General features: G+C 42.7%; 1 protein-coding gene across 1 annotated transcript in view; it reads left to right on the forward strand.

The window, feature by feature from the left end:
- The window catches only part of LOC102484619 (aldehyde oxidase 2), a 111,534-nt gene that overhangs the window by 47,373 nt on the left and 49,036 nt on the right, over positions 1 to 15,125 (forward strand). Inside the window, exons 20-25 of the mRNA XM_006152997.3 lie at positions 880 to 976; positions 1,407 to 1,531; positions 2,983 to 3,116; positions 5,589 to 5,676; positions 12,091 to 12,177; positions 12,642 to 12,833. Coding sequence (XP_006153059.1) covers positions 880 to 976; positions 1,407 to 1,531; positions 2,983 to 3,116; positions 5,589 to 5,676; positions 12,091 to 12,177; positions 12,642 to 12,833 — 723 coding nt within the window. The remainder of the gene's footprint in view (positions 1 to 879; positions 977 to 1,406; positions 1,532 to 2,982; positions 3,117 to 5,588; positions 5,677 to 12,090; positions 12,178 to 12,641; positions 12,834 to 15,125) is intronic.

Here is a 15,125-nt window from a genome sequence, read left to right on the forward strand (position 1 = left end):
AATTTTCTCAGTCTTTGTGGTGGATTTTTCTAGGCCAGCAATTTTCTCTTCTATGTCTGAGATTCTATTTTCTGTATGATATAGTCTGCTTTTAATACTTTCAAGGGAGATTTTGACTTTCTGTATAATAGTCTTCATCTCTTAACAGTTTCGTTTGATTCTTTTTTAAAGTGTGTAATTCTTCTTTTAGATCTTGCAAGAATTTCCTCACCTCCTGGAACTCATCAACTTCTTTCTCCTTTCCCTTCAGCAATTCATTGTCTCTTTTCTCTTCCATCTCTGTTAGCTTCTCCATTATGAATGTTCTAAATTCTTTATCAGACATTTCCATGATTTCCATTGAACTGCTTGTGGATGAAGAAGAGTTATTCTTTTCCCTTGGAGGAGAGGTATTTTCTTGCTTTTCCATATTTCTTGTAGTCTTACGGTGCTTTCTAGACATTTGATGGATGGTGTGTTTCTTTCTAATTCTTGAAGTTCAGTCCTGAAATGACTATTTCTCAGGAGCCATGAGGGATCTTCTCCTGAAAGGTTCACCTCTCCTGCCACGCAAGCTTGTTTGCTGGGGGCTGAATTATCAGTAGAAAATCTTCATTTCTCTTGTATCCTGAAATGACTGTTTTGCAGGAGCCATGAAGGATCTTCTCCGCACTATTCCTTCTGGATGGTTTTCTCTGCAAAACTATTCCTAGAAGACACACCCTCAGACGTCTCATCTCTGCAGAGTACCTGCTACCTTATACACCCTTCCTTGCTTGGCCTCTTTCCCACATCTCAGGAGACAGTAATTTCAGGAATGTACTGGCTTTTGTTTTTAAAAACATTGCCAATGGAAGAAAAAGTAAAATCTGGTCTTTATGTTTTCTCCCTGTCATTCAGGATGCCATAAAACACAATTCATTCCTATGCCCTGAAAAAAGACTTGAACAAGGAAACATTGAGGAGGCATTTGAAAAAGCTGATCAAATTGTTGAAGGTAAGCTACTCAGGATAATGTACAGACTTTGCCTGATTGTGTTCTGAAGCAGACATCATGAGCACCTGACTTCCCCTCAGAAAGACCATCTTCTAAGGTCTTGGTTCTTAGCCAAAGTTCCCTTATTCCTCTTCCTTTCAAATTTTGTGGATGTGGGTGATGGGAAGAGAGCAACAGAATAAATGAAAGAAAAATTCCTAACATTGTGGTCAGTCACTGGGAGAGTAAGGAAGAGAGCCTTGCACTTTTGACTTGTTATCCAGAGCTATCGTCTCAAACAGATTGCTCTCAGTCCAGGCCAAGTGCCTGGTTCCTTAATCAGGACAAATCCAGACCACCTAGTTCACATGTTACTTGCTTTCGAATTCTCAAAATGGCGACTTCCAAACAGCATGCACCTTTAACAGTTTTCTGTGCTTGTGCTTAACAGGGGAGGTACATGTTGGAGGACAGGAACATTTTTACATGGAAACACAAAGAGTGCTTGTCATTCCAAAGACTGAAGACAAAGAACTGGACATTTACGTGTCAACACAGGATCCAGCCCATGTGCAGGTAAGGTCCAGGATCACCCCTACCTCCCGCCTCCCTAATTCCATCATGGTGGTCAATCCCTGTAGCTCACAGTTGGTAGCCATTTCATCTGCAGAAACTTACAATCTGAGTATTAGATGTCCATAGAATAGCTACAAACCCCGAACCTTTTAATTTCCTCTGGTCTTGTCAAGTACATAAGAATAGCTGTTGGGACCAGCAGGTGGCATGGTGGTTTAGGTACTGGACTCCCACATGGCTGACCATGGACCTGGTGACTTGTTTTCTCACTTTCTCTCTGTCTCTGGTGAGCACACATGCCCTATAGCAAATTTTAAAATAACAATAAATTAAATTAATAATACTTTTTTTTAAAAAATGAAAGAAAGAAAGAAAGAAAGAAAGAAAGAAAGAAAGAAAGAAAGAAAGAAAAGAAAGAATAGCAGTGGGCCAACTTGGAGCCTAGCAGTTAAGGGATCCAGATCCCACATAGCCAACTGCAGTTCAAAACCTGGGACCAGCAGTTAGCGTAATGGCTATGTCGCTGGACTCCCATGTAGTCGACTGCAGTTCACGTCCCAGACCTGGTGGCTTAAACTCACACCGGGCACATGTGCGTGCGTGCCCAAGATCCCGTGAGAATGGAGGAGAAGGGATTGCGGCGTGGCCATCCCCCCTGGGGGGTGATTTCTCGCTTTCTATCTCTCTGTCTCTCTCTGTCTGGTGAGCGCATGTGCCCTATAGCAAAAACCTCTCCAAAAAAAAGGAAGGGGGGGGGAACCTGGTACCAACAGCTTGAAAAACATATCAGGCACATATGTATGCATGCCCAAAATCCTGACAGGATGGAGGAATAGAGGAGAAGGGATTGCAATGTAACCATGCCCTATCAGGGATTGCTTTCTCTCTCTCTCTCTCTCTCTCTCTCACACACACACACACACACACACACACACACATCTTCTGGGGATTAAAAAAATAAAATAAAAAGTTTTTAAAGAAGGAATAGTCACCATCACTTTAGGTTTAAAGAGTACTTTTATTTGCATCATGCTTAGATGAACTCTGGGATTGGATGACATCTCTAAATTATTTGTGTACTTGATTTTTCTCTATGGAAATTGTTACAGAGAAACTGTAGTCAACACATCACTTTGTAGCAAGAGGTTGCAGGGTTTTCCTTCCTTGTGACTTTGGTTCTAAGCATTTAGCTAGGAATTTGGCTTCTGATAGGAAATCTAGTGCTCTGACAGGTTCCCTTCTGGAAGATACCATTTTTCTGCTGGGAGGGCTGTTTCATAAAAATTAACAATGTTTATGAACTAACCAGAGCTCCACGAGACCGATTCTGACTGTCTCTATCATTTTAGCAATGGTAGATATGAATGAATTCTGCTTTGACGTTGGGTTTCAGGAAACAACAAGCTCTTTGCCATTTCACTCATAAACCTTCCATTATCTCATTCTTACAGAAAACAGTGTCCTCTACTTTAAACGTCCCTATCAACAGGATCACCTGCCATGTAAAACGAGTGGGTGGAGGTTTTGGAGGGAAAGTAGGAAGGCCAGCTGTATTTGGGGCGATTGCAGCTGTGGGTGCCGTCAAGTAAGTACACTTGGGAATACAGACAGGTGTCAGATGTGCAGAGCTGAGGGCCAAATCTGTGGCCTGAGAGTCACTTGGGCTGCTGCTATGACCCTATTTGTGTCCTTGGGCAATTCAGCCTATCTCTGTTTCTTTATAAAATGATTATAAAATGAATATATCAATATCTACCTTCTAGCCCTTTTAGAATTACTGCAAAGGTCCAGTGTACACAGGACTTTGAATGAGATAATACGCTAGAAAAAGGAAAAATGATAGTATCACTTAAGTATTCCAGGGTCTACCTCATTCCTGTGCTTCAGGACAAGTGACCCATGGAAGGGTAGGGCGAGTCATCCTGCTCAAGTGGAGTGCAAAGAAGGAGGCAGCTCCTTGACTTTTCCTTCCTCTTCTCAGTCCCAAAAGAAGGTGGGGTAAGGATGGGCTCTCCGTCCTCTGCCTTCTGCATGTGTATTGAATGAACAGATGACTCATTCTCAAAGACAGCTCCCAGGCTGACCTCAGCAGAAGGTTCACTCCTCTTTGTTATTCAAACCTAGGCATGTGTGTTTAGTTAGTGTTGGCTTTTCTGTTACATATTTATTTCTTCTTGTCCTTTTCTGAGTGTATTTTTTTTCCTCCATGAATAAGAGAGAGAGATACAGCACCCTGTCAGGGTCTTGATGCCACAATTCACCCCAGCCTCAGATGCACACATGCCAATGTAGTTAAAGAGGTCTCTAGATGCAAACCAAGAGCCATCCCATGTCGGACTACGTCACAGAACATCACATTTCACTCCTGCACCTGGCCCCCTACTTTTTCCATTTCTATGGGTGTTTCTTTTGTATTTCATCAGAGCTCAAATCATCCACAGGGTCCATGGGTCCTACTTTTGATGCCTTTTGTGTAGTAGACAGCTAGGCCTCAAAACACACAGACATGGTTCAGTCCTCAATGAGAAGCAAAAATAAAAGCAGGAATTTAATTCCATTTCTAGTTCTATCCATAATTAAGCCCTCTCTGTCCATACCCACCAGCAACCCAGCAAGGAATAATCAGTTCAGTATAGTCTCACCATATGTGTACCTTTAAGATTTCTCAAAGTGATGCTCAGCAGAGTCACCTGGGGTGCATTTAAAACCCAAGGCCATAGGACCAGCAGTTGGCGTAATGGTTTTGTCACTGGACTCCCATGTGACTGCAGTTTAAGTCCCAGACCCAGTGGCTTAAACTCACACGGGCCGCGTGTGTGTGCATGTGTGCCCAAGATCCTGAGAGAATGGAGGAGAAGGGATTGTGGCATGGTCATCCCCCATGGGGGAGTGATTTCTCGCTTTCTGACTCTCTGTCTCTGGTGAGTGCATGCACCCTATAGCAAAAACCTCTCCAAAAAACCCAAGGCCTAGGCTGCCCCACACTCATCCAAGCATCAATATATTTTAAAACTTCCTCAACAGTTGCGCTGAGAAACCAGGTATGAAAACCAGTGCCTTAGATCCAACTCTGCCTAAGCACACAAGCCCATCCATGAAGGGATCGTCAGGCCAGTTCCCAAAGTTCCTGTTATTAAGAGTCTCCTAAGGTCATAAAAATTTCTGCCTCCCCATCCCAGCCCCACCAAATCAATTACCAGGCAATGGAGCTAGAGGCCATGCATTTAACCAATGTGCCAAGTGGTACTCGTCATTAAAGAAGACTGAGAAACCCCACACTAGAGTAGCAATTTTCAACATATGCTAAAGACATCTGCAGCAGAGTCACTGAGAAAAATGCAGATTCTACGTCCCTCCCCAACCTATTGAATCAGGATGCTACTACTAAGACCCAGGAATATACATTTCACCAGCCCTCCAGATGATTCTTCTGCATTCCAAATTCTGGAAACCTCTGCCCAAGAGATACTGAAAGGGTAAGGCTCATTGCTTCCAAAGGGCTAACTTGGCCAGCATGGTATCATTCCCACTGAGAGTGAAGGTGGTAACTCAGACATCCAAGGATGAGTGTTCGGCTTTGTTTTTCTGTAATATTGCAAAGTTTGCGTTTATCTGTTCACACTGTTCCTCCTTATATGTAGTAGTGAAGACAAGCTAAATAACTATATCTGAATGAAGATCAAATTTGAAGCCATAAGGTTAAAACATAACTGATATGTTACAATAGTTTCCTTAGCTAGATCTTTGACCATTGAGTTATAGTCCACAGAGACCACAGCAGTTTAGTCATATGTCATGCTCATCTGTGCCTACCACACTGTGTGCCATGAATAAATCCAGATGGGGAGGACGGCCGGGTGGATGGCTAGATGGTTAAATGAATGTTTGGATAGATGGGTGGGATGGTGGATGAATGGGTAGATAGGTGGATAGATGAATGAGTGGGTAGATAGTTAAAGGAAGGGTGAATCAGTGGGTGGATGGGTAGATAAGTAGATGGGTGGGTGGAGGACGGATGGGTAGGATGCATGGAGAATCTAAGACTTGTTTCTTTTAGAACTGGCCACCCCATTCGTCTTGTCCTTGATCGTGAAGATGATATGTTAATAACTGGGGGCAGGCACCCATTATTTGGAAAATATAAAGTGAGTATTAAAGATAAAATTATTAAAATATCTTATTTTATTTAAATTACTTTGTCTTTTTTCTATTATTTTGATTTTTTAAAGAATTATTTATTTTATTTTATTTATTATTATTATTTTCCGATTTGTTGTAGAGCATGTGCACTCACCAGATAAGAGACAGAGAGTGGGAAAGTGAGAAAGCAAGCCTCCAAGTCCAGGACTCGAACCACAGTTGACCATGTGGGAGTCCAGTACCTTAGCCATGCCACCTGCTGGCCCCGTATTATTTTGATTTTGAAGGGAGAGAAATGGAGGAAAAAGTATTATGTGCCCATACCCCCACTGGGGATGCTTTCTCTTTCTCTCTCTATCGTGCATATGCATGTACCCTCTGGCATAGTATGTGTGTGTGTGTGTGTGTGTGTGTGTGTGTGTGTGTAATGAGGATGCTGTATATTTGAATACTCATGCATATTTTATTGTTTGTTTCCTTTTGTTGTTGTTTTTATAATCCAGAGGGCATGTACACTCACCAAAGAGAAATCGAGAGACAGGAGGGGAGGCCACGGGGAGACTGGGGGAGAAAGCACTCTCCCCCAATGAGGTGTGGTCAAATTGGACCCTTCACCTCCATTTCTCCATCTTTGTGGGATTCCGAACATGTGTGCACACATGCCCACATGCCCTATGTGTTTTTCTAGATGTCCAGGACAGGGTTTGAATCACAGTCAGTCATGTAGGATTCAAATCCCTTAATCACCAGACCACAGGGCAGCCCTGAATATTCACACATTTCTTTTGAAGAACTTTAAATAAATCTAGTGTGTAATTGCAAAGAAGCTTAATTATAAAAATGATTTCAAGTAATGCAACATTACTTTTTTAATTTTTTTGAAGAGGTTTTTGCCATAGAGCGCAGGCGCTCTTCAGAAAGACAGAGAGACAGAAAATGAGAAATTACCCCCTGGGGGGTTGACCACACTGCAGTCCCTTTTCCATTCTCCTCTCACAATCTTGGGCACACACACACACACACACACACACACACACTTGGCGTAAGTTTAAGCCACCGGGTCAGGGACTCAAACCATGGTCGGGAGTCCAGCAACATAGCCATTACGCCAACTGCAGGTCCCAATGCAACATTACTTGAAGAAACAAAGTATGGCTCCTCTAAGACCAAAATAAATAAATGAAGGCATAGCTGAGAAAAAGCTATGAACATTGTTATACCAAAATTTCTTATCTATAAAAGTATTATTTTGAGGCCAGCCAATGGTGGTTAAGGCGACTGGATCCCACATGGCTGACTACACAGTTTGAGTCCAGAACCCAGAGGCTTGTGCATGCATGCCCAAAATCCCGAGAGGAGGATGAAGGAGAGGGACGGTGGTGTGGCCATCCTCCCCTGGCGGGCTCTTTCTCACTTTCTCTCGTTCTTCTCTCTCTCTCTGGCAAGCAAAGTGCCCTATAGCAAACTAAAAAATGAAAAATAAAAGTAATATTTTGCAGGAGAATAAGCCACCGGGTCAGGGACTCAAACCATGGTCGGGAGTCCAGCAACATAGCCATTACGCCAACTGCAGGTCCCAATGCAACATTACTTGAAGAAACAAAGTATGGCTCCTCTAAGACCAAAATAAATAAATGAAGGCATAGCTGAGAAAAAGCTATGAACATTGTTATACCAAAATTTCTTATCTATAAAAGTATTATTTTGAGGCCAGCCAATGGTGGTTAAGGCGACTGGATCCCACATGGCTGACTACACAGTTTGAGTCCAGAACCCAGAGGCTTGTGCATGCATGCCCAAAATCCCGAGAGGAGGATGAAGGAGAGGGACGGTGGTGTGGCCATCCTCCCCTGGCGGGCTCTTTCTCACTTTCTCTCGTTCTTCTCTCTCTCTCTGGCAAGCAAAGTGCCCTATAGCAAACTAAAAAATGAAAAATAAAAGTAATATTTTGCAGGAGAAATATTTAGAAACAATTTGACTGTTTGAACTATAAAATCTTTCTCTTTTTTTTTCTTTTGCTGTAGAGCACTTGCGCACTGGAGACAGAGTAAGTAAGGGAAAGTGACTAGGAGAGGAAATCATGGAGAAAAATAGAGAGGCAAGACATTTGTAGAACACAGAAATGGTTTCTTGCCTGTTGATAATATGTTTAGTATTCTCAACTGGACTGGTCTGAGGTGTATTTCATGTTGGGTAAATTCTCTTTGCAAGCCAAATGGTGTATAGCAATGGAATGTTTTTTAAAAAAAAAATAAGAATAATTTAAAATCATGTTTCAACCAAAGGCATGTAAAAGGATACTAACTGATGAATGTAAAAAAAGAAAAGAAAGGGAAGGTGAAAACGCACTCCCAGAGTGCTGGCCATGCCATAATCCCTTCTCTTCCATCCTCCTCAGAATTATGGGCACACATGCATGCTCAGCACATTTTTCAAGCTGCCAAGTTCAGGACTTGAACCATATATATGAGGCCATGTGGATCCTGCACTGTAACCACCATGCCACCTGCTGGCCCACAAAATCATTTTTTGCAAGCATTTTCACCAAGAAATTATGAAAATGTCACCAAAACTCTGGGCAGATAGGAAAAAAGAATCCACCAACTAAGGAACTTAACATTGTTTCAAATCATGCTCACTGCATTTTCCTGTGACATAGTATAAACAATATTAAAATGTTGGCTGGCATCTAGTTGACAATAAAGTAACCTAAAGCACAGCAACCGAGCTGTATTTGGAGACTGCTCATGCTATACGGAGCTAGATTTCCTGCCTGGTTTTGTTGTTGCCTCTGGTTATTGAAGCATAGGCCCTGTGTCACTAAAAACACTGCTTTCGTACCACAGCAGTTTTCTTTCATCCATTGGCATTTGCAATTTTTACAATTAGAGAGAAAGGGACCAAGGTTGGCCTTTAAATTTTTCATCTGCCTTCGAATGCACAACAACTCATAGTCACAGGCATTATTGCCTTCTAGAATCAAGAGCAATGAACACGCACTCACTGGGGGTGTGGCAGTTACTGGTGTTACCGTAATTTTTGGAGCCTTTTTTTTTTAACCTGAATTCTAAATTAGACTTTATATCACAGTTATGAGACTGTTTGACTATCAATACTTAGTATCTTGGTAATTATGATTATAAATAAATAAATGGAACTAGGACCTGCCAATAGCGTGGTGGATCCCACATAACTGACTGCCTGGTTCAAGTCCTGAATCCAGCAGTTTTTGGTGCATGCATGCCCCAAATCTCAAGAGAAGAATGAAAGACAAGGAAGTGTAACATGGCCAGCCCTCCTGGAGGGAAGTGTCTCACTTTCCCTCTCTTTCTGCTTCTCTCTGGCAAGCACGCACACTCTTTAACAAATTTTTAAATTAAAAAATAAATAAATGCAAAGGGAAATATACAAAAAAATTTTAATTTTATTTCATTTTTAAAGAAATATAATTTGGGACCAGCAGTTAGCATAATGACTATGTTGCTGGACTCCCACGTAATTAACCGTGGTTCGAGTCCCAGACCCGGTGGCTTAAACTCATACCGCGCGTGTGCGTGTGTGCCCAAAATCCAGAGAGGAGAATGGAGGAGAAGGGATTGCGGCATAGCCATCCCCCCTGGGGGGTGATTTCTTGCTTTCTGTCTCTCTGTCTCTCTCTTTCTGGCAAGTGCACGCGCCCTATAACAAAAAACTCTCCAAAAAAGAGAAAGGAAAAAAAAAAAAAGAAAGAAAGAAATATAATTTCACTTCCAATACAATAATATATGAGTAGCTGTAGGATCTTCAAAAAGTTCATGGAAAATGCATACTAAGAAGCTGCATGGCTTTAGAATGTTTTGCACCAGAATATTAAGAAACAGCATGGCTTTAGAATGTTTTGCACCAGAATATACTCAAACGTTAATTCCATTTTCCCACAAGGTTTTGAAATACTCCATATTTATATATATTGTATATATCCTTGTTCAAGCATAGCTAAAACCAAATTGTGTCTGGTTATTCAGAACTATTTGTAAATTACCCTAATAGACATTTATATGAAAAGAGATTCTTCCAAAATTCTTTTAAAATTTATATTTAATACTTTAAGAATTCTCTCTGCTGCCTTATGTATGCTACTATTTTGCTTAGCAGTTCTTTTTTTTTTTTGAGATTTTTTTTTTCTATCGGGCGCGTGTGCTTGCCAGACAGAGAGAGACAGAGAGACAGAAAGCGAGAAATCAGCCCCCAGGGGGGATGGCCCCCACCACAATCCCTTCTTCTCCGTTCTCCTCTTGGGATCTTGGGCATGCATGTACATGCGCCCGGCCTGAGTTTTAAGCCACCGGGTCCGGGAAGCGAACCATGGTCGACTACATGGGAGTCCAGCAACATAGCCATTATTCTAACTGCTGGTCCCAGCAGTACTTTTTTCATAAAAAGTTGAACTGACATTTGGTATACTTACCGTAAATTCTGAATTTGTGGATTCTCTTGTACTTCCTGACTGCTCTGGCTTATATCCAATATTTCTGCCCCTCACCACAATCCCTTCTTCTCCGTTCTCCTCTTGGGATCTTGGGCATGCATGTACATGCGCCCGGCCTGAGTTTTAAGCCACCGGGTCCGGGAAGCGAACTGCGGTCGACTACATGGGAGTCCAGCAACATAGCCATTATTCTAACTGCTGGTCCCAGCAGTACTTTTTTCATAAAAAGTTGAACTGACATTTGGTATACTTACCGTAAATTCTGAATTTGTGGATTCTCTTGTACTTCCTGACTGCTCTGGCTTATATCCAATATTTCTCTTTGAGTAGATGATAATAGCTATATAGTAGTATGGTTCCTTCCATTGTATTTATTTGTCCCTGTTTTCAGAAAGGCAGAGGGACCAGGGCAGTCCTCTTTTGGTAGAGTGACAATAGAGAACAGGAAGTTTTCTTTTCAGTGTGGGCTGTATAGATAAAATGGTCAGTGTTGCTGGAGGGGACCAGTAACATGGGAAAAATGCAAGCTAAGATCCTTCCTAACAGTGACATCAGCACTAGCTCCATTTGCTAAGTCCTATAACCACTTAGAAAGCACCTTCCTCATCTAGTAAAAGGAGCAGTCATTCCTGCACCTCTAGTTAAGACCTCGGCTGCAGAGGCTTTCTCAACTAGATATACTACGATTCATTCCAGTGCATTCTGGAACTCCACAGCCTTTTAACAAGGAAAATCCACACACTAAATTAGAAAGAATGCCAGTAAAAAATAAAGGAGAATCTTCCAAAAGTAAGGAAGAAGAGGGTGGCAGTTATCTACCAGGAGACCTGCAAGAACTTTAAAATTCCGTACTGACAGGACCAGCAGTTAGCGTAATGGCTATGTCACTGGACTCCCATGTAGTCGCCCGCAGTTTGAGTCCCGGACCCAGTGGCTTAAACTCACACTCTGTGTGTGTGTGTGTGTGTGTGTGTGCGTGTGCGTGCCCAAGATCCCAAGAGGAGAATGGAGGAGAAGGGATTGCGTTGGGGCCATCCCCACGGGGGATGATTTCTCGCTTACTGTCTCCCTGTCTCTGTCTTTCTGGTGAGCTCACGCGCCCTATAGCAAAAACCTCTCCAAAAAAAAGAAAAGAAAAGAAAAAATCCATACTGACAGTGAAGCCAAAAAAATTGCATGTTGAAAGGAAATCCCGGTCAGGAGAGGTCTGCCTCGGTCAAAGGCGAACAGCAAGGGAATAGCAAGGCGTGGCACACACGGAGCAAACGTGCGGTCTGTGTCTTCATCCTGCCAGGCTGGGGTAGCCGAGCTGTGGCTCACACTTGGCAAGGACACGTTAAATACAGTGGTAGGGCCAGCTGCGTGGCCTGGTGGTTAAGGCAACCAGATCCCACCCACATGGCTAAATTTGCATGTGTAGTCCCAGAATGACAGCTTGAGAAATATACCTCCAGACCAGCAGGTGGCATAGTGGTTAAGGAGTTGGACTCTCACCAAGTCAAACCCAGTTTGAGTCCCAGACCTGGCAACTTGAAAATCATGCCAGGCACGTGTCTGTGTGCATGCCCAAAATCCTGAGAGGAGACTTGAAGAGAAGGAATTGTGGTGTTGCCATCCTCCCTGGGGGTTGATTTCTCGCTTTCTCTGTCTCTCTCTGTCTCCCTCTGTCTCTCTCTCTCTGGTGAGCACATGTGCCTTATGGGAAAAATTTTTTTTAAAAAAGAGAGAGAGAGAGACTGGGAAATATGCCAGATATGTGTGCATAAGAACCTAAAACCCCAAAAGGAGGGAAAGGTAAAGGAGAAAAGATTGTATGAGGGGTGCTTTCTTCTCTCTCTCTCTTTCTCTCATTTCTTGTCTCTCTCTCTGGTGAGCATACAAGCTTGCTAGAAAGTAAATAAACAAATACATAAATAAAAATGTCAGTGAAATGTCTGTCATTTGGTGACAGGTGGGGTTCATGAACAATGGGCGGATCAAAGCTATGGACGTTGAGTGCTACATTAATGGAGGATGCACCTTGGACGACTCGGAGATGGTATGTGCAAAGGAACCCAGCAAGGACCTTGACCTTGAACAGACACAGATTCTACTGGGTCTTTTTTTTTTTTTTTTTTTTTTTGAGAGGTCTTTGCTATAGGGCATGTGCACTCGCCAGACAGACAGAGAGAGCCAGAGAGACAGAAAGTGAGAAATCACCCCCCAAGGGGGATGGCCATGCCACAATCCCTTCTCCTCCATTCTCCTCTCTGGATCTTGGGCACACACGCACACGTGCCCGGCATGAGTTTTAAGCCACCGGGTCCGGGACGCGAACCACTGTCAACTACATGGGAGTCCAGCGACATAGCCATTATAGTAACTGCTGGTCCCTCTACTGGGTCTCGATGAAGCACATTTCCCATGTTGTTGAATACCATGACCAATGCAAGCTGCACTTGACTTTTAGAAAAAAGAAAGAAAGTGTTGCCCAACATACGTGACTATCGCCTCTTACTTTAGGTAACAGAGTTTCTTATACTCAAGATGGAAAACGCTTACAAAATCCGCAACCTCAGGTTCCGAGGCCGTGCGTGCATGACAAATTTACCATCCAACACGGCCTTCCGTGGATTTGGCTTCCCACAAGGAACTCTGGTGACAGAATCTTGTATCACAGCTGTAGCAGCCAAATGTGGCCTTCTACCAGAACAGGTAAGGTTGTACCTCGACCCAAGGTGACATACGAGAAGAGTCATGCAAATTAATTAGAATCCAAGATAAATTAAGTTATGTAAAACAAGTCACCTCCCCCATCTTACTTCCTCCTTTCTTCTTCTTCTTCTTCTTCTTTTTTTTTTTCTTAGCGATTTTTTCTATAGAGCATATGCACTTGCTGGAGAGACAGAAAGCAAGAAACCAACTTCCGGGGGTGGTGGTGGTTATACTGCAGTCCTTTCTCCATTCTCCTCTGGGGGTTTTGGCACACATGCACCCATGCCCGGCTTGAGTTTTAAGCCTCTGGGTCCAGGACTCAAACTGTGTTCAACTATGTGGGAATCTAGTGATATAACCATTACTCCATCTGCTGGTCCCAGTTTCCCCCTCTTTGTGCAAAAGTTTCTTTTTCTTTTTATTTTTTAATTCATATAAAAATAATTACCTTTTTTTTCTTTTTTTTTTTTTGGAGAGATTTTTTTTTGCTATAGGGTGCGTGCACTCTCCAGAAAGACAGAGAGAGACAGAGAGACAGAAAGCGAGAAATCATCCCCCAGTGGGGATGGCCACTCTGCGATCCCTTCTCCTCCATTCTTGGGCACACACGCACATGCACCCGGCGTTAGTTTAAGCCACCGAGTCTGGGACTCCAACCACGGTCGACTACATGGAAGTTCAGAGACATAGCCATTACGCTAACTGCTGGTTCCAAAATTACGTTTTTAAAGATTCCAACCACACTGGGGCCAGCCGATGGCATGGCAGTTGAGGAAGCTAAATGCTATATGGCCAACTGTGCAGTAAGCCCAGACCAGGCAACTTGAAACACATCAGCATGTGTGCATGTCTGACCAAAATTCTGAAAGGAAGGAGAGATGGAAGAGAAAGGACTGCACCCCTGCGGGGGGTTGGGCGGGGCTTTCTCACTTTCCCCTCTCTCTATCTCTCTCTCTGGCAAGTACACATGCCCTCTGGCAAATAAAAAAAAATACAACTCAAACCACAATGAAGTGATCGAAGTAAAAAGTGAGCATGTCCTTTTCCTCCCCCCATCCCTATTGACCAAGGGTAATCATTGTTATTGTTCCATGTTTATTTCTATCTACCCACATCTTTTTCCATCTTTACCCACCTGTCTATATTCATGCACACACACACACACACACACACACACACAAACATTGTCATATAATGTATATGTGGACACATAGTTATTTACCAAAGTGGGACCATACTATACGTACCATTCTGCATCTTCCTTTCTCAACTTGCCAATGAACCATTGGCCATATTTCCATATCAGTACGATGATCTACTTCATTCTTTTTCATGACTGAATAGTACTGTGTAAATATGGGTGTACCGTAACTTACTTAGCTACTCCAGTTCGGTACATAGTATATTGTTACCCACTGTGACTACTAAAATTATGTAGTTTGGGTCAGGCAAGTGGCGTGGTAGTTGAGACGCTGGACTTCCACATGGCCAGCCATGGTTTGAATCCCAGACCTAGTGGCTTGTTTTCTCTTTCTCTCTCTCTCTCATCAAATTGAATAATAACAATAATAATGAATAATAACAATTCTAAAGAAGTTTGAAAAAATAAATCAAATTATGTAGCAAGAAATATATTGGTACATATGCACCTAGGGTATACCTTTGCCCTATTGCATAAGTGTATCTGTAAGATAGATTTGCAGAAGTGGAATTGCCAGTTCACCTGAAAACTTTTGAGAGATACCACCAAAAGAATATCTTCCAAAAATAATATTCTGCTCAATAACCTATACTAAGTACCTAGTATGTAAAGGACACTTAATCAAAGAGAAGGAGGGTCTAGTCTGGAGATAATTGTGGACAAGTCTCTTCAACTCCTCTCAGTCCAGTCAGACCCCAGCCTACTTTTTCTGTCTCTTGCCCCTGTTCCCTCAGTATAGACCCCTGCTTGGCAAGGACACATTGTTCCTCAAACCCCTTCGTTCCCAAGTTCAACAGGAACCTCCAGGTTTGTGATTAAGGATTTCAGGATATTGTCTACACACCTAAATATTGTACAAGGAAGATAATAGTTGTCCCAAGACAAGCCTGTCAAGTGTTCCATGATGCAAAGAAAGAAGACATCACCTTGGCATGAGGAGAAGGAATAAGAAAGAACTTTCTTGAGAAGCTGGCACTTGAAATAGGCCTTGAAGAATGATAGGCAGGGAACCAGCAGTTAGTGTAATGGCTATGTTGTTGGACTCCCACGTAGTCGACTGTGGTTCGCGTCTCGGACCCGGTGGCTTAAAT

This window comes from Tupaia chinensis, unplaced genomic scaffold (assembly GCF_000334495.1).
Source record: "Tupaia chinensis unplaced genomic scaffold, TupChi_1.0 Scaffold000361_2, whole genome shotgun sequence".
NCBI lineage: Eukaryota > Metazoa > Chordata > Mammalia > Scandentia > Tupaiidae > Tupaia > Tupaia belangeri.